Below are 20,450 nucleotides of genomic sequence, written 5' to 3'. Positions count from 1 at the left end.
GAGAAGCCACTGCAACTGGTGAGACACAGTCTCCCAAGTGATACTGGTGAAAGAGTCCACCACTTCAGGAAAGGGGTCTGGAAAGCGACTCAATTTCTAGCTTTCCAAAAGCATGATATTTGTCTCTGACTGGCTGGAACCATAGCAGATCTCATATTTGTCTGTTAGAAACATAGTGAGTCACCAGTGAGTCGTTTGTCACCTCTAAACGTGTGTCCCTGCAGATGTTGGCAGGTGTTCACACCTCAGCGGGGGAAATCCACCACCTGTCTGTGCTGGCAGGTAGAGGAAGCACCTATTTCTACCAAATTACACGAGGTGAGCATCCAGAAAGTATGATGCACTGCTATGAAGGGTGAGTAGGGATAATTTGCCTTATTATATTTTATAGTTGCAAATTTCATATCCAGAATTGTTAATTATGGTATAATTAGAGCATATAAAAATGCCATGCTAAATACTTCATTTTCCTCTGATTTATCCCCCAATCAATTTGTGCCTTTTTTCTGTGCAGATAGACGTGTTTGCCATCTTAGATGGAGATAACTAGCAAAGATCATGCCACTGTCTCTAATCAAATGGTTAAGTTTTTCAAATTAATCCACATTATCTGAGTTTTTTTATTTCTAATCATACTTATATTCCAGTTTGGATGTGTGCTGATTAGTTATTTGTCATCTTACGGAGACAAGAAGTGCTTATATTTACCCTGATACATTATGCTAGTCATTATTCAGCACTGATTGGTTTGATGGAAAAATATACATTACCTCAGCAAGATAAGCTGCTTAGTCTTATTTATCATGTTAATTAGATGCTCAAATAACTATTGCCATATTTATTTTTTTTTACTTTATTAATAGTTGTTTATCTGTGCAGTGATTATGTAGTTTATTTTTCCTTGTCCCCCCTCCCCCCCACAAAATACATCTGCTCTGGAAGTGGTGAAGGTGTGGCAGTAGCCATGCCCTGAGGGTACCTGCAGCCTGTAGCCACACTTGTTTCCACCAGGTAGCTCTTTTCAACAGGAGGCTGATCAATCCTCAAGAAATATGCACATTTTAGTCTCAAAAACGCCTACATCAAATTTCTGATTGTAGTACCTATTTGATAAGGTACCAGAATCTTTACTTCTGTATGTACAGTTATGTGTGTTGTTATGTTAAATAGCTAATTTACGAGAAAAAAATTCTATAAAGATTTATAGATTAAGTTCAAAATTTATTGTCTCTAGATGATCTCAGGACAAAATCATTCATAAACATGATAATTGTTTCAAATTTCATGATTCAAAAGTTCAAAATTCAAAATTTTATGATTCCATGAATTCCTAGCTCTTCGCTCTAGATTCTATGAATTTAGGAATTATGTGAGTTTAGGAATTATGTGACTAACAGTTGCTTCAGTTTGTCAATCTGTGATATTTTCAACTTGCCAAGTCCATCATTTGAGTACTCATCAAAGTCCCATCCAAGAGGAGAACCATGAAAAAAAAAAGCAAAAATTATATGCAAGCTAGTTATTAGTAATATTCTGCACGGGTACAACAGCCTGAGTTACACAAATATGTTGGGAAGTCATTTTCAGCTTCACTCATTAGTCAGAACAACTGGAGGTGTCCAACATCTCACTAAGATCTATCCCAAGGTAAGTCAAGGAAAGAAAAACCTCTTGGTATTTTTTTTCTCTTTCATTTTTTTCTGTATAATATCCTATTTTATATAATTGTTGGCTACAGTGTAATTGAGAATACCAGCCAGATTCTCATCCATTCTCCTCAGCTACGAGCTGGCAGGACCCAGAGGTCTGATGGATCAATTTGAATGTTGGTCTCCAAAAGGACATGGATTATCCAGGACATGTCATGTCCTGTAGAAAGTGACTCCATCCTTGATACTGACTGTGTATCAAATCACAATGTGGACATTATATTACATAAAAATAGGTACTACAAACTAACACTTATTTAAAATAACCCTGAAAACAATGAACTGAATTCATGATCCAGAGAAACATTTCTGGGGATATTAAATCCTTAGGGGAATCCATTAGCAAATTTAGTAATAGAATTAACTTCTCAGACATCTTCTAACCTAGAAAAAGATAAGCAAGAGCTGATTAATATAATAATGTTATTAATATAATAATAAATAATAATGTTGTAGTGGTACCCATCCCAGTATTGCAACCACAATGGTCTGCAATGAGGAGATCCTTGTTTTAAATGCTGACTTTTCAAGGTATTATATCTGGATGCAGGTGTGAATAAAAACAAGAAGAAAAATTATGAAGCTGTGATATAGAAATTACAGAAGTGAATTCTTTTGATGTAGACAAAACACTTTAACTTGAATAAATAAATAAAATAATGGAAGAATTGACTTCTTGTCTCTGCAGATATCAAAGAGATTTTATGCCCTGTTCTGGCTGAACACAACAGACGGAACATTGTTAAGGATGAAAGTGTCCGGTGTCCTGGCACGGTGCAGGGACAAGCAACGTACAGCGACTCTTTTGCAAATCCTGCTATTACACTGCATGAAAGAAATTGCTTTGGAAACGAAGGGGAATTATATCAGCAGTGGGAAGAGGGGCTTGGAATTAGACCTGTGGCTGAAGGGAAGCCAACAGGCAGCCCAAGAAAGGACACTAAAAAATAAAAATCTGGCAAAACTGTTCTGACTTAACGAGGGGGCCATTCAAAACTGAGGTCATCCCAGAACTCTTAAGGATCTAAACAGGACCTCTGTGTTCCCTCAAATGGAGGCAGTTATTGATGTGTGACTCTATTTGTAGCTTTTACTTTCAGCTTCTGGTTACAGACACAGATTCTGATTGACTCTCTTCCGCTAGGCTGAAAAACCCTCAAGTATTGAGGGTTTTCTCCTGTCAGATTACCATAACCCAATAATTTGTTTCCTTTTTGCTCAGTTAAAAAGATCAAGGGTTTAAGGTCTCTGATTGTAAAGAACTCTCCTCAAGCTCTAGGTCTTTTTTTTTCTCTTGTGCTTTCTCCATAAATTTTTCTGTATCATTTTTTTGAGAACTGGACACAGTAGATTTATTTTGGTCTTGCCAATATTATAGACGAAACCTTTTCCTTGCTGTCAGCATACTCCCATTCTTTTCCTGCAGTACCTTACTGGCAGCACTTACATAATTACTTTGCCTCCCACTTCCTTTACAGAGCCTTTGTTTTCCAAGGTCATTTTCCATTCTTTGCATATGACTAGGAGCATGAATTTATAACTCTGCATTTGGTACAGTTTAAGGTGTTTTGTGCTGACTAGTTCAAAATAAGCTGACTAGCTTATGAACTTGCCTGCAAGGCCTCCTTTGTCTTACCCGGGCATACCACACTTCTGAGACACCAGCTTAGCTCACGTGGATCTCCTGGCTTCTTTCCAGGATGGTATACAAGTTATTAACTACCTCTAGGACACAAAATGCTGTAAAGCATCCATAAGGAATCTCTCCATGTTTTAAAGGTTTACTAGGTCAAAATGGGAAAACTAGGGAACACAGAAAGGAGGTAACTGAGCAACGCTTTGCAGAGAGGTCTTTTTCCTTTCATTCTCAGGTATTTCTAACTAATATTGCCACGTCTGTGGCAATGCTGTGTGTTCTGACCTGCCTGCCACAGTGATCAATGGGTGTTTGCCAAAGAAGGAGAGAGGAAGGCATGTGAACTGTACCTTTGCCCATGCAAATCTGAAGATAGCTGCTGCTCAGCTGACTGCAACTGAAACTCAGCAAAAAGCAGAAGCACAAACAACCTCTGCAGTGTCAGCCTTGGAATAAGCTGGGTAAGGTAATCAATTTAATACAGAGGTTATCATTGGATCCCCTCCTTTTTCAGAACAGGGATCATCAGAGAACAGCAGAGAGAAGTGTGTTCTTTTGAAAGGAACATAGCAGGTCCCTGTCAAAGCCTTTCACCTTCTTGTTGTTCCAAAATTGCCATTAAGTGCTGGACACTGGCATGTAGTTGTTTCTCTTGGATCTTCACAAACAGAAATGCAACCTTCCAATTATTATTTTTTTTAAACCTTTTAGCCTTCTTTGTACCAAGGCACTCAAACAGCACTTTTATGTTCCCATCACTCCTTTGGGCTGTGCAGGGATCCTTATTGGAAAGTTGCCCTACGGAAGTCATGCAAAAGGGCTTATTAAAAATGCAGCACCACACTGGCAGCTGTGTGTGGAGTGGAGCAGGATGGCTTTGTCCTGGCTCATGGGGGACTGACCATGTGGGAGACCCTGCCTGGGGTCTGGAGGGAAAGGAGTCATGGCCTCTGCTGACCATGCCAGCTGGGTTATGGGGACGTGTCTCCACGGGCCAGGGGACCCGTTGGATTTTTCCTCTCGTTTGCAGAGGGATCTGGACAGGCTGGATCAGTGGGTTGAGACCAACAGCGTGAGGTTCAACAAGATCAAGTGCCGGGTTCTACATTTTGGCCATAACACCCCCCTGCAGTGCTGCAGGCTGGGGACAGAGTGGCTTGAAAGCTGCCCAGTGGAAAAGGACCTGGGGGTGCTGATCAACAGTGGCTGAACATGTGCCAGCATGTTCCCAGGTGGGCAAGAAGGCCAAGGGCATCCTGGCCTGGATCAGGAATAGTGTGGCCAGCAGGAGCAGGGCAGTGATTGTCCCTCTGTTCTCGGCACTGGTGAGGCCACATCTTGAGTGCTGTGCCCAGTTCTGGGCCCCTCACTGCGAGAAGGACATTGAGGTGCTGGAGTGAGTTCAGGGAAGGGCAATGGAGCTGGTGAAGGGTCTGGAGCACAAGTCCTGTGAGAAGCAGCTGAGGGAGCTGGGGGGGCTCAGCCTGGAGAAAAGGAGGCTCAGGGGGGACCTCATCACTCTCTGCAACCCCCTGACAGGAGGGTGTAGCCAGACGGGGGTCGGGCTCTGCTCCCAAGGAACAAGGGAGAGGATGAGAGGAAACGACCTCAAGATGTGCCAGGGGAGGTTTAGGTTGGACACGAGGAGGAATTTCTCCACAGAAGGGGTGATCAGACATTGGCATGGGCTGCCCAGGGAGGTGGTGGAGTCACCATCCCTGGAGGTGTTTAAGGAAAGCCTGGACGTGGCACTCAGTGCCATGGGCCGGGTGACGTGGTGGTGTTCGGTCACAGGCTGGACTCGATGACCTCAGAGGTCTCGGCCACCCGAACGGGTTCCGTGACTCCGCTCACAGCCGGGCCGTGCCCGTGCAGGCTCGGGGCGGGCGCTGAGGGCGCTCAGGGTAGCCCGTGCCCGCCGCGCCCCGCCCGCCGGCGCTGCCCGCGGAGCCGCCGCGCCCGCACCCGCACATGCTCACTGGGGCGCCGCGGGAGTCTGGGCATGTGCAGAGCGGAGCGGGCCGGGCCCGCCGCGCCCCGGGGCTGCGGCCGCCGCCGCCCGCCCGCTCACAGGTGAGGCCGCGCTCGGCGGGGCGGGGCGCAGCGCTGCGGGGCAGCCGCCGGCCCGCGGCGGCGGTGGCTGCGGCGGGGCACGATGAACAGCTCCGACGAGGAGAAGCAGCTGGAGCGCCTCGCCAGCCTCAAGGACCAAGGTAGGGGTGGGCGGCGCCGCCGCCTCCGGCGCTGGAAGAGCGCGGCTCCCCCCGCGGGGCTCAGGCTCGGCCGGCGGGAGCGCGGCCCCCGCGGGGCGAGGGGAACGGGGCGCGGCGGGGCGGGCGCGGCCTGGGCGTCCCACAGCCCCCCTTCCCCGGCCTCTTTCTCTGCTCAGGCAGAGGGACACAGTAACAGCCATAGTAAAATAAATCGGGGCGGTGGGAGGTGTTGGCTCTTCCCCGTGTGAGCGCCTGCCTCGGTGCCCGCAGGTGGAGATGGGTTGGGCTCGATGATCTCGGAGGTCCTTTCCAACCTCGTTGATGCCGTGGCGGTGTGAGCGCGGGCGTCGCGGGGTCGATGGCGGAGGCCGAGGCGCTGCAGCACATGGCAGCCGGGGCAGTGTGCTCCGTGTGCGGGTCACACGGCCAGCACCTGGGGCTGCTCCCCAGGGAGCCCCATCCCCGCCTCGCCATCCCTCTGGGGAGCTGAGCCTGGCGTGGAGGGCCGCGCTGTGCCTCACCTGGCATCGTGTCCCACCTCCCGCTCAGCGCTGCAGGACCCGGTCCCAACCCAGCCCGTCCAAGCCCTGCCGTCCCGCTGCCCATCAGTGAGCAGGGTTCCCGCTGGTAGCTCCGGGCTCGCCATGGTGCGCCCTCAGTTTGTGTGGAGTGTAGCTGCGGTGTAAATGGAAGGCAGTGCCTGTCCTGGGCCGGTTCGGTGCCGTGTGTGAGTCAGTCTCTGTTTTGGAAATTGATTTGCTGTGGAACAGTCCGGTACCTCCGCACGGTGCATGGGCAGTTTCAGGAGGGCGTGGTTTGATTCAGAAACTAACACACTGACATCTGTAATCCAATGGAAGAAGGGGCATGGAAAAGAGCTTGGATGCTTATGAAGCATCCCATTTTGTAACTCCATTGGTCAGTCTATCCCTCAACCAGGTTGATCCAGCAAAGTATCTGCCTTAATTAATCATGTAGGCAATGTTTGAAGATCCAGCTTTACCAGCTGTTTAAATTCTGGACGTCTGCTTGTGAGTGTGCATCAAGTGCCTGGTGCCTCCTGTCTCACAGAAGACGTAGGTCTGAAGTAGCCACACTCTAATCCTCTGCTGGTAATTCCCACAGCTGAGTTCTCCTGGTCCCCTATGAGCCTGGGAGGAGCTATTTGGAAAAGACCTGTTGGACAAAGTTACGTAAAACAGTGAAATTATGGCAGTGTGATCAGCACCCATTTTTCCTCCATTCATTCTGACTGTAAATGTGCTTGACCACCTTTGCTGTATAGCAGAAGCTTTTCCTAACCAAATTTCATCTGAATGTTAATGGTCTGTTTATGACCTGCTCTGGCACTTACTTTTTTGGTTGTTATACACTCAGGATTGGAAATCCATGATGACCAGCTGCACAGGTTAGATTCTGCCTTGGAAGGGTTCAGTGGGTGTAAAATGATAATCTTATAGCCGTGTGTTTTGATACTTTGGGACCAAAAAATAAGGCTAAAAATCTGCGGGTTTTTGCTGACAGACTGCTTCCCTCCAGTACTGTTGCCTCCAGAGGAGTTGTCCGTGCCAAGAGGATAGTTGTTAAAATGTCAATAATCAGTTGCAAAAAAGATATGTTTGGGTTAATCTTTAAAGAAAACCAAGCCTCTTGAAATTATTTAGAGTGGGGCTTTAGTTCTGCTGTATGAAAGTCTTCTGCTCCAGTAGGCTGGGTATCCTTTAATCTCTAATGAAATTTTACAGGACTACAGGAATTAGTTCAAGGGAAAGTTACTGTAACTTGAGGACTGGCTGTCTAAGATCCACTTGAGCTGTTGAAATAGCAACTGTACTTGGCAAACCCAGTCCCTATAAGGCGCTGTTCTTGGTGGTTGTTGCTGTTCATCCCTAAACATAGGAATTATAGTATATTGTTGTGAGGCTGGCATAGGCTTTAGTGATTGTATTGCTGATGAGAAAGTTGCTTTGTATGGGTGAAAAGTTAGCCCCATGGAAAAAAATTTAAAATACTCTTCTATATCCTGTTTTGCATCTAAAACTATACAAAAAATATGGTAGCACACGTAGTTAAATTAATAGTTAAATTGTGTTAACTGACAAGTCTGAGGAGCCCAAAGTAAAAAATCTAAGCAATTAAAAGGTAATGAGATGCATAAAACTTTTCTAACAGTAATAAACTAAATATTGTTACTATAGGTAAGTGAATTTGCTTAGTCTTTATATGCTGTAAGTTTGAATAGATAGTGTCCTCTCCATTCTTACTGATAACAAAACAAGACTATTTTAGATACTGCCAACTTGACTCAGGTAAGTTTAGGGTGGTCTGTTAAACAGATGCAGCATGAAAAGAGGAGGTGAGAAAGTCTCTTTATTTTCCTCTTTATTGCTTCTGGGTGTAGATAACAGTATTATTTTGGAAATAGATATGGTTCGTGGAAGGATCTGCTGTCGCTGAATATTTGGGGTAATGAGTACTTGTCTTATCTTTATTGCATTTAGAGTGGTGTATGGTTTCAGATTACTGTAGCATTATGGTCTGTAGTCAGATTTTTGAAAAACACAAATGGATTTGGAGGGGTTTCAGAGAACATTCATTCAGTAGCCCTTGTTTGGTTTCTCCCTCAGGATGTGTTTTTCTAGTCTAGAGAAACCTGCCTGACACCAGGTAAATGAACTGTCTGAGAAGTGATGCAGAAGGTGGAGGGGAAGCAAAGAGCAGTGGTGGCTGGCTGCTGTCACATGCCCACTGCTGCTCGTACTCTTCCTAATCAAGGGCGGTGGATTGAACCCCAGGCAGTGTTTTGTAGTCGCCCGCTCAGTTCTCAGTGGCAGCTGTGAAGATGTCTGGGGCTTGGGCGAGTTCACTTGGCTGTTTGGCACAGCTCTGAATGGCAACAAGGACACTGAAGCTCTGTGTGCAAGATATGCTTATCTCTCACCCGTGCTGAATTTTCCAAGTCCTGTGTGTTAGACTCAGATACCTGATACTGATCATTCTTCAGCTTCCTCCATTACCAAGTTTAAGGTGAGCACCACAAAGGAACATGATCTCTGTGTTGATATTTAGGACTTAAAAGTGTTGCTTGAGTTTTAATCCTCAAATAGTTTTCTGAGATGGCTTGGTTTGATAAAGCAGATCCACTACAAATATTACTATTGCCTAACTCGAAGTGGTAATTCCAATGGTGCACACTTCTGTTCAACCGGCCCTTATAATTCCTATGGGTAAGACTTAAAATCGAACCAAAACCAAATCAACTGGGCAAAATCTTGTGTTATTAGTGGTTGTTTGTAGAACCTGTGGAGTTGTAGCAAACTTGACTAACAGCTGAATCATAACAGTAGTTGATTACCTGCCTGAAAGATTGCCTTGTTTCTCTTTGGTTTTATTGGCACTGTAGGTACTTTGCCCTTAAAGACAGAGTTACCTTCTGACGTAGTTGCTTTTCTGTTCGGTTGAAAACAGCAGTCAACAACCAAAATACCTGGAGTTATAAACTAGGTGAAATTGCACTTCAGCAATGCCACTGTCATAGTCACATTTCTGGTCATTTTGCTACAGTACAGTGGTTAACAACTACTGATAACTACGTATATACTGAAGAAGTTTATATTGCCTGGATTTTTTTAATAAGTCTGAAAGGTCTAGTCTTGCTCTGTGTTTGCTGGTTGGATATGATGAAGTGTGATGATTTCCAGTCTCTAGTCCCTAGTCCCAAGCATTGTGACTCTGTATGTGTTTTTTGTTTGGTTTTTTTGTGTTTTTGTTTTAATTCAGATCTGTTTGATCTTAAAACTTTTTTTAGAATGTCAGAACCTTTGAATAAGGGAATATCATATATCTTCTAAGGAACAGAGCAGACTGACAATCTGACAGCAATATCTCAGAGTAGTACTATTTAGGAATACGCTATTGACAAGCTCTTAATGTGATTTGGTAAATTTATTTTTCTTTGTGGCAGATGGGTAATTTTTATGGCCAGAGGAATTTCCTAGGACACCTTGTTGGCTGCTGTGTTCCCCTGTGTAGTCATCTGCTCTGCAGATTTTTTCCAGTGTACGTGTCTGTATATGTTCATACACAGCAGCCATCCCTCCCCAGCAGAGCCCATCCTGCTTTAGTGTTTTCTTCGTATATTACTGTGGAATGTTTTTCCCGCTTCAGTTTCTTGTGTTGAACCATGTCTGGTTTTCAGAAACTCGCAAAGGCAAATCTTTTGGTGTGAACTTAGGTGGTTGGGCTTTATCAGGCAGTGGTGTGTTTAGTTCTCCTGCCCAGTTTCCAGGAAGCTGTAAGACTGCAGGTTGCAAATTTGGGGTCTCATTAAAAAAATTTATTTGTACACTCTTTCCCAGATTTGAGTAAAACCAAAGCATATGGGAACATAGATGCAGGGTCTGACTGACAGGAATTGTACTTAACACTTACCTTTGTATATTTACACAGATGATTTTTATTTGTTTGTTTTTAAGGGCTGTTTGGTAGTTGAGCTGTGTAGTTTCAGCTGGTGATTTGTGAGCAAAAGCTTGGTTTGTCCATGTAAGCTTTAGGCCTAATAATAGGTTTATATACTCTGAGTCAGGATTTGGAGTCACTGTAAAGTAAGGAGTATAACACCATCACATAGATTCACCTTTACAGAAGGAGTAGTTAAAAATGCTGCCCAGGCATCAATTTGAAGTAGTTTGCACATGGCTGGTGCTGTACCACATCCTGTTGAAATAGAGATCGTCTGGGCAAAAGGGATCTTTGAGCCTAAAATGGGGAACAAGAGAAAAATTCATCCCTTTTGGCTTTTGTTTATCCTCTTGACAGCACTTCACAGGTCTTGTGCATACTGTGCTTCTAGGGTGACCTGTTTGAGAGACATTTGGCCTCGTTCTTCCTGCTCCAAGTACACTGGGAGGAGGAATGTGGTGGCAGCAATTCCATTAAAGCTTCTGGTTCTGACGGGTAATTATGTCTCTAATGATACATCCAAAAAGCCAAGTGTTAGTTTACTTCTACCAGCAAAAAGTGACTTAATTAGAATAGCTTGTTTCATCTGGAGCAGAGGACTTCTTGCACTGTAAGCTCTTTCTCCTGCCTCTACCAGTAAATACATACCTGGTCCATAGTCTAGATGTATGAGCAGTGGAATGACACTTGCTTCCTTTGACAGCTCTATTTACTTTTTGATTAAATAAGTAGGTTTGAAATGCTGAAGTGGCATTACTTATTGATTTGGCGTGGAAAGGCTCTCAGTCTACTCAAAGGCCACCCTGATTTGCAACATAAATGCTAAGGTATATGCATGTAGCATTTTTAAAGTTTGTGGTGTTGGGTTTTTTTTTCCTTTAATTTCTGTTTTTTAATATACAGCTTTGGAAAAGGGGTTGATTATTTTTTCAATAAAAAGAGTAGGAAGAGTCTCACCACCTCGCTCTGTGCAAATGGAGGAGTCTTTTCTGTTGTTCACTATGAATTATAGTCATTACATACTTTTACCCTTATGACCTTGTTTTACTAATAAGTGCTTTTTAGCCATAGCAAGTATCTAATACATAAAACATCTAATTTTGGTAATACTTGTCTTTTGGTAGCAAATCCCAGTTCAGGAGACACAGATTCACAAATAAAAATCAAAAGACTAAGTTATAATTAAAGGAGCTTCTGCATACAAAGTTGCCTACTTAATTTAGTGCAGATAAAGTGCATTGATACTGTTCACAGGACAGTCCCCTCTGACCAGCTGAGCTGTGGAGTGAGAAGTTGGTGAAGGAACATGCTGTGTTCCCTCGTGTTGGCTGTTTTGGGGTTTTATTGTTTTACCGTAAGAAAGAGCAGGGATGGCTGGGAATATGTTTGGGGTGGGTTAAGAGCTGTAGCCCATAATATTCGGTTATTTTCTCCTTTTCCCAGCTTTCTTCTCTCCTTAGTCTTGAAGTTGTAGTGTTGCCCTCATACTCTGTAAAGATAGCCTGAAGCAGAAAAATGCGATTTGTGTCCTGATAAATTGTATATATCAATGTATATATCAAATGTGAAGAGATTTCTTTATTCCAGGATAAATTATATAGAGCATAATCTGAATGAGTCAGGATGACGTGTAAGAAGTTTTCAGTTGCTCAGGTGAAGAAGTTGTCACGTATATTGTGTCAGTGCCTTCATAGGTTAAGGAGAAGGAGTTCTGTCTCTTGGAGAAAGTCTAGGGAAGTCCTTGTACAACAGGATTTGCTGCTTGTCAGTCTATAAAGAGTGGTAATGATATCTCCTAATCTACCAAAGAGGGGTTTTAAGGCTAAATAGTCTGTATGGCATTTGGAACATGTGAGCTGTTGCCTTATACTCCTCCAGTTACTGACTGTTCTAGTCAGTTCTAGAGCAAAGAGATCATTGTTTCCTTTATGCCCTTTGGTGCTTCAGTGAAGGTTATGTATGTAGGCCTTTTTTTTAGATGGCCTCAAAACTTCATTGTACGTTAAACACTTGAAAAACTTCATATCAAAACTTCCCAATAATCCCCCCCAATGTTAAAAAAATAAAATCCACCAACTTTCAACTTCTGCCTTTGCAGAGAATCTGATCCACAGCAGATGGGGTTGCCATCCAGGATGAACAACCTGATTTTAAGATATCAGATCCTTACTATGCATTAGCTGTATTCAAGGAAGAACTAAAGTTTTGCAGTGACAGTGAAGGGGTGGGCACAGTAAAAAGGCACTGAAGAAAGTGTGTGAGTGCAGCATGAAGTGGCTGCTGAGTTTCTATTTGCATTCCACGACAAACCTGCTGTGGATCCACAGTGAAAGAGGGAAGGGCTGCCCTGAACAGGCAGTTTAATTCCCAGTCTCACCCAGGTGAGCCCTTACTGGGGATTTTTGGACTGTTGTGTAAGTATTCTTGGTTTCGGTAGCTTGTTCTTGTATCCATGCCTTAAGGGCTCATGATTCAGAGTCCTCTGTTCAGGGAGCATATGAAGAGAGCTGTTAAAGGCGGGGCAAATCTATATTTTTCAGCCATTTATAAAGTATCGAATAGCAAGTATGAGTTTGCCTTAAAGGTGGACAAACAGTAGCAGTTTTCAAGTATGAAGAAGCTTGAATTGTATCTGTTGATAACAGTTTTCATTCCTTTTTTTGCATCTGGGTGCTAGAAACCTCTTCCCTTGCTTTCCTCCAGGGAACAGGAAAATGGTTTGAAAGTGGAACAGTGATCAGGAAGCTTAGCTTTGTGTTCCTGAGTAGGAAACATGTTATTTCGCTGTAGGTGCTCTGTCTTGGAGCAACTGCAGCAGCATGGTTTCTTGCCTGTTCATCTGCCTGTTGTGTTTTTTCTTCTGCTTCTTGAGTATGGGAGGTAGGCAGGAAATTGGGTAGATAAGAAGTGGGGGCAAGTAAAGGGATGGGTAGGAGACCTTGGTTTTACTGGTGCAGGGATGCAGGGCAGAATTTTAAGAAACCTGATTTTGTTTGTTCGACTCTTTAGATTTCTGTTTTTACTTGGATGAGCAGGAGTGAGGATTTTTTCCATCTCTTTGATTTAACAGTTTTCTTGTGAGTTTGCATGTGGACTTCACTTTAAGCTTTTTTTTTAACTTTTTTCTTGGAGAGCCTAGAAATTTTTCTACATGGGTCGATCACAGCAGAGCTGAGATTCTGGCTAAGAGATTTCTGTCATTCCTGTATTCTCTTTCTAGCTAATACAGTCAGCAGGGTCTTGTCATGACCCCATTGTTGGTCAGGGCACACAGGGAGCAGAGTCCTGTTTTGAGTTGCTAGCCAGAAGCTAATTCTGCTGCCTGTATCCCAGACTTCATCTCTAAAATGATGTGATCTTGAAGAAGAGAGAAATTAGGCTAATTTGAGGGTTTTGTCTCTGAGGTACTTGTGTGCTGCTGCATGCTGAAGGCAAGCAGAACAGTGATGCCAGACCTCACCTTCAGGAGTGAGTTGAATTAATTTTATTTCAGCAGATTTTGAAATGCTGGGGAGGGGAGAGAGGGCTGTCACAGCAGTGTAAAGTGTAACTTTGTAAGAGCTTCTTGTTTGAAGAAGTTTAACCGTCTAAAGCTAGAAAGAGGTAGTAGGTTTTCAGGTGGCTGATCTAGCAGTCTACGTGTTTGTGTCTTCAGATGTAGGGTAAGACATGTCAAGAGGAAACTCTAACATCTCTGATATTAGCAGCTGAAAACTATCTATTCGTACCCTTTATCCAGCTTAAATTAGCTTGAAATCCTGTATGCTAGTATAGCTTCTGCTAGGTACAGGGCAAAATTTGAGGAGATGCCGAGGGACTGGAATAAGATCTGTAGTGATGTCAGCAGTCCCTTCATTCCACTCTTGCAGTATGTCTTGAAGACTGACCAGTGTTCCTTTCTATGTTTCTCTAAGTTTGGAGGTGTATTCAGCTTCTTTCTGGTGACAATAAAATTTCTATGGTCTCGAAGGCCGAACAGCCCACGTGGGACGCACTGAAAGAAGAATGGAATTGGGAAGTTGTGGCAATGATGGCACATCCGTGAGGCAGTAAAATAAAAGGTTTAGGAGGGGCACACAAAAATATGCAGTAAACTGAAAGTTTAATTGGTAGCTGATAGATTGTTTCTACACATTATTTACTGGTTTGAAACAATGGCCTCCCAGAATCCTGGAGGTTGATCCCTTTCCTGCTGATCCCTGCAGCTGAGCTCTTGTGTGATCTTGGGCAAATCGTACAATCTTCTCTTGTCTCCATGGGGAGTTTAAAGACAAAAAATACCTTTCATAGGACTCTTGTTGGAAGAAAATGTTAATAAACAAATAAATACAGAAAGGTGCTCAGCTACTCTGGAGGTACCTATGTATGGCATTAACTGTGTTTTCTGGCACTGATCTGTAACCTGAGCCAGTGTGGGATTAAAATGGTGACTGCAAACCAGTATTTCACCTTGTATTTTTGAACTCAATCAATGAGATTGTTTAACTCTACATTGATCAAAAATTGATTGTTTTGGGAGCTACCATCTTTTTCAGACACTTTCTAATTGCTTCAATTCTAGAAGGATATCCAGTTCATAGGCCATTAATAGGCTGTTAATGAAGTTTATGACCCATGTTATTTAAGAAGTCTGTGTAAGCACACAGAAGAGTTTTCAATTTAATGAAATGGAGAGCTAATTTGGGAAGAGGTGCTGCTATATTAACTCTTTTTTTTTTTTTTCTTGTATAGCTATTGGTGAATATGAAGAGCTTAGAGCAGAAAATAAGAAAACGAAAGAAGAGGTTTGTATATATAACAATTATTAATTTAATACTAAAATGCTAAATATCAGAGTACCTTGTTGACTATGGCAGGTTGTTGTCTACTTTTTTGAGTTCACTGATACTTACTAGTAATAAGCATTACTTGTACCTGTATGTTTTAAGGAGCAATAAGTGCAACTCCCACAACTATTCCGGCTGTCCCACTCCAGAAAAGTTTGTATAAATATATTTTAAGTGATGGCTGCTCTACCCACTTTGCCTGTGATTACAGTGTGAGCACAGACCAACTCATGTGTTTAGATAAATTGTTCTCTTGGGTCTAAAGCTTTATTTATTACGACTTGATTTGCACAAGGGATGGACTTACTGAAAAGAAAAAATAGAACAACTTCCCTTACCCAACCCTTCTGAAGATTCAGAATGTAGGAATATGATTTGTAAAGGTATTTAAAATCTTCCCCTTCCCATTCCTCCTTCAAATCTCACCCAGTTTTTAATAGGAGAGCAGGATGTCTTAACTTGTAGAATGGTACTGCAGCATAAAATGAATTCTCAGGATATCACACATCTTTCTGTGACATCTGTGTGCCTGTCCAACTTGAAAAGAAGCTTTGATTGTATGGCCTGAACTTCATACATTAGTGCAAGCTTCATTTTTTTATGTTCAGAGATACTGAAGTAAGAAATAATGCCTGCTTCCTAGGTTGCTCATTGTAGTTATGCTGAACTGTCTTTCTAATACTAAAATTAAGCACATTTGGTAAGGTGTCTCTTTGGTGAGGGATCTCATTTGATGTACCTGCTTCCTGAGAGGAAGCCACTGGGAGCAGAGGACTCTGGGAGAGACGTGATGACAGTGCTGCATTGCAAAAATCCATGTCAGTGTGCAAAAGGTTTTTTTTGCAGATAACCTTCCGAAAGGAACTGTGGTTGCTGAGAGCCTCTTATCAGGAGGAATGCAGAGGACTAAGTCAGTGCTACACACTGTATTGTAAACAAAATTCTCCTTTCTCCAGTATTAGTGAGCTGAAGATAGAAGACACCTGTTAGTTTTCAAATCCCTGTTAGCTGCCAAGGCATGTAGCTTTAATTTTGCTTTTTCTGAAGTAATTTTGGAAGGGTCATTTTTAGTCCAGTTATAAATGGTGCAATTCGAGGCTGTGTTGAGAAGACCTTGTCCTTAACTACTTTCTCATTACTAAAGAAAACTTGAAACCTGCCTTCAGTTATGATGGAGCAGCGATTCCACGTATTTCCACTGAGGTCAGCATGCTGTGCCTCACTCCCTCCTACCCACTGACCTCCTTGTCTTCTTCGCTGGGCTTCTTGCTGCATTCCAGTTATGCTGTTCTACACCAGTCTCAGATAGCCCAGGAAATCTGTCCTCTATTTTCACTGTTCAGAAGAAGTGCTCAGAAGAAAAGGAAAATGAATCTGAGGTAGACCAAGATTTCATCTAGCCCAGGATCCTGTCTCTGACAGCAGTGGAGAGGGAGGCATGTGAGAGCATGTTTAGCACCTCAGCAGATTTCTCTTCTAGTCTCCAAACCACTTGCAGCCTGGAGCCTTCCTCAGCTGCCTGTGATTTCCGTGTCCTGCCTCCACTGCTCTCTTCCTTCGGTTTGTCCCGTGCTGGTGGTTGGCTTTCATCCTATGTGAGGAGGGCCACACCAGCACTGTCCCACTGCATGGAATACCAGCTCCCCAGCTTTGCCTGAACCCAGACCATGCTAACCTTGGTGTTCCTTCAGCAAAGCTTTGTTTACCTTGGGGACCAAAACTGAGATGGAATGAGATGTTCTGGGGTTGTTTTTTCCATTCTGCTCATCTGTTTTCCTTGCTCCTCTCTCTCCCATGACTTCTTTCCTACAACTCCATTTCTCACCACTCCTGCATGTTTCATCTGGAGGCTGGTATGAAGTTTTTCAGAATAGTTGCATAACAACTGAAAATCCTCCAACCCTGAGCATGTGTTTAACTAATTTGCTCAACTGGTGATCTAATCCCTGTGTGCTCAGGCCTGCAGGATTTTCAGTTGTTGGGCAAGTGTTCTCCATACAAGGACCTCCATCTCTCAAATTGCCATGCCTGTGTAAGCACTGCTGGTTAATTGTTTAAGTGCTTGGACTCAGGTAGTTAAATGTGAGGCCCTAAGTGCATTTCTTCCCCCGAAAAGAATCTACTGATAACAGAGTTTTAGGTTATGTTTGCTCACAGTGCCAATGCTGGAAGAAACTATTCCTTGTGTTATTGCAGGGCAGGGTAATCCTGAAAGCTCATTAGCATCTCTAACTTTCTGTCTTCATTTATACTTTGCACCATCAAACCTGCTGCTGGAAGAAGTGTAGCACAGACTGTCTCTGCCTGTGGGTCTGGGAAGTTTTGGGTGACTTCTGTTCCAGTTTCTGCCACTGTCTTCCGGTGTGAATGTAAGCAACTGGCTCCCTTTGTATCAGGACAAAGAGAAGAGAAATTAGTTTTTTTAGAAGGTGACTTGCAGACTCTGGAAAGTACCACACAGGAGTTAGATAGCTGTCTGTGTGTATGTGCTGTTGACAAAGTTGGGTGGGAGATTTTTCTAAGTCACTGCTTCACTCGTATGGCTTTGAGAGATGAGCTGTGTGTGGCAGAAATTAGCCTAGTTCCTGTCAGTCACATGGAACTTCGTGGATAATGGGCAGCTAACTTAAGATAAATTTTAATTTTTGAAAAATCTATGCTCTTTGTTTCATATTTTTTCTTAAGATTAGAAAGTAAATTGACTTTTATGTAGGTTACTTTGTTCAAAGCACTACTGCTTTAAAAGGATGCTAATAGACATGAAAATTCAGGAGCAGAATGCAAGATCTTTGATCCACGGTGTCTCTTCCTCATTGCCTTGAGAAACTGCCAACGTGAAGACCGCTAGTGAGGTCTCTGACAATATTGCCACAGACATTTTTTTCATTAACATTTTTAAGTACTTTCAGAAACTGAAGCAAAAATGATATTGGCAGATTATGTCTCTTAGGTCACCTTTTTTGTTGAAGTCGCTGACTGAACACGCATACCAGTCCCCCAAAAATAGATAACTAACGTTCAGTTGCACACAAATATGGGTAACTTAATATGCAGTTCTGACATATTCAGAGTCAGATCATGAATAAATATTTGAGTACTTGCTAATCAGACAGAAATGACTCTGAACGCTGGTTTTGACAGTGTTTTGTCAGGCTGCCAATAGGGGAAAAAAAAGCAAGACAGCTATCCAAAACAGTAGGTGTAATACTGTATCTCTGATACATCATTCATGATGTTTGCTCTGTTAAAGCACATGTATAGAGTGGATTATATGTTTTGTCACCAAATGGGAATGGGAAAGGGATTCTGCCTTGATGACATGCTCATTGTTTCTGTAAGTAGAGTATAGCAAATGTCATTGGATACTTGTGAGCACTGTACCAAACTCATAATTTTAGAACAAGCATTAAATCTGCATAAATTTCACAATCTGTGTAAACGGGAAAGAATTGTGTCTTGTGTTGCTTAGCAATGGCTTAATTGACTATATGATTACTACGTGAACTTCTTGCATCCCAATATCTGGACTGAACAATCTCCTTCTTGTTTTTGCCCTTTGAAGGCCTTTTACTGGAGTCAGTAGGAGCTTATGTGCAAAATAGTTGGCAGAAAAGGAGCCTGTTAGTTGTTAGTAAAGAATAGACAAGAAACCCAGGCCTCCCTGGAATTAGTGGCAAAGAATCATAAGGCTGGTGGGAGTGGGTGTGTGGCTTCCAGCTGGTAGAGTGCATCAGCTTCCCATGCTCACACTCCAGTATCAGGTTGCTGGGATGATGTGGTGCTATCCTGGTGTTGTTCTCGCCGCCAGTACAGGCTGAGGTAATGTTAGTTACTGTCTACATAGGCAGTATCTGGTTTGAACACTGATCTTTGACATGTCCATGGTTTACTTGTAATTAGTCAGCATGTCAGTTCTCTGTGCTAGAAAGTAAGGTGCTGCCTTGTGGCTTTGGTGCCTTGAAGGCAAAAATCTGAAATGGAGCGGGATCGACGGATCCTCTGAACTTGTGCCTGCAAAGATGAACAATTGTATGGAGTTATTCACAGAATGAATGGCTATTGGATTTGTTTTTAAAAATACAGATGCAACATCCCTTAATTGCTAAGAGATTATTGTTGAAACCTGTAGCTAGTTCAGGACTATTTCCGGTTTCCTTTGAGTTTTTTCAAGTGGATATAATGGTAGTATAAATATTAGATTAAAAATATACTAAATAATATTGAACAAATGCTTGTTTTCCTTTGCAGAGAAGCTGGAACTCTTAACAAAATGAAGTTAAAAAAAGAAATTGACAAACAATCCCGGAGTTACAGAATTCTTATTTTTATTTGAGAGTACTCTTGAGTATGGAGCTATCCCTTAATACTGACAAGGGAAACTTCTCTTCAGCAGTTATATGTGCTTGAATATGAAAAGTGAACAGCAGATTTTATAGTAATGTTATGCTATTTGCCTTTTATTATTTACGATTACTTATACTTTTATCAATTAACAATTGTACTGTATATGCCTCAGATTTCTTTTTTGAGAAATGGAGTTGGTGTGAACTTTGAAGGTGTCTGTGCAGCTTTTTGTGTACAGCTCACACTTCTAAATTTTGATATTTTAAACTTGTTTGTTTAAAGTAAGGTCAATTTATTTTAAAGGGCGACAATAATTTTATTATGAAACTTAATTTACAGGCTTTTTTTTGCATAACCTTCTAGTCTGCCTTTAACTACTTGTACTCTTTCAATCTTAACTTCTTCTAATTATTAGGAGATAAACTAGGGTTTGGGTGGTTTTTTTGTTTGTTTTTTTTTTGTAAGGACCTGTAACAGCTCTGCTTGCACGGCTCTGATTTTAAGACAGAAGGCAAAGTGCTTTCCATTGATCATTTCAGCAAGGGCAGCAATCTCCCGTTCTCCTTTTCTTCCTCCTCTTTCATTCCAAAGCACGGTAGCAGCAAAAGGAAAATACTGGAAAGCTGCAAGTGGGAGCAGGAATTGCTCTGCAGAGACACAACCTAGAGACCCTGATTGTGCAGAGAAATGTCACAGTTATGAGAACAGTCAGCTTGCCGTGGTCCAAATGGAGCTCTCTCTGCAAATAGCACTTGAGGTGAAGTGGAATAGGTCATTTAACTTCCCCTTTCACTGCACAGGGAAGCTGTTGCTGGAGAATTTTAAAAGGAGTTTTTCCTGTCGTTGGGATAGGGAGTATACTGTGTCCTCTACGTCAAGATTTCTGGCAGTAGAAAAGTCTCACTGACTTCCATAGGCAACAGATCAGATCCTTAAAATGCTAATCTTCCTGGTTTCTAAACTGAGCATTAAAGGCATTTGCTCCCATAATGTGCAGTGGGTTGAAAGCTTGCAGCATGCAGAAAAATCCGTGGGTGAAGTATGCCAGCGTGGCCACGGTGTTTTTTCTGTGAAATATGAAGAGGTAGCGGCTCACACCGATCCCCCTCTTGCAGCAGAATTGTGCTCTGCAGGAACAGTCAGAAATACTATCCGTGTCTTTCACTGCCTTCCGTTCTTAGACTTCACTTCTCCAGTAAGGTGACACAAATTTTTGCTGAGGAAACTGAGAGGGAGGGCAGTGAGCAGCAGGAGTCATGCA

General features: G+C 42.7%; 1 protein-coding gene across 1 annotated transcript in view; it reads left to right on the top strand.

Annotated features, from left to right (window-relative positions):
- Nucleotides 1-5,433: 5,433 nt before the first annotated feature.
- SHTN1 (shootin 1) overlaps nucleotides 5,434-20,450 on the top strand; it is a 59,774-nt gene continuing 44,757 nt past the window's right edge. The window contains 2 exon segments of the mRNA XM_032695450.1: nucleotides 5,434-5,558; nucleotides 14,751-14,803. Coding sequence (XP_032551341.1) covers nucleotides 5,501-5,558; nucleotides 14,751-14,803 — 111 coding nt within the window. The 5' untranslated portion in view covers nucleotides 5,434-5,500.

Source organism: Chiroxiphia lanceolata, chromosome 8, assembly GCF_009829145.1.
Source record: "Chiroxiphia lanceolata isolate bChiLan1 chromosome 8, bChiLan1.pri, whole genome shotgun sequence".
Classification (NCBI taxonomy): Eukaryota; Metazoa; Chordata; class Aves; order Passeriformes; family Pipridae; genus Chiroxiphia; species Chiroxiphia lanceolata.
The sequence above is the reverse complement of the archived record's forward strand: the minus strand, read 5'-3'. Positions and strand labels throughout refer to the sequence as shown.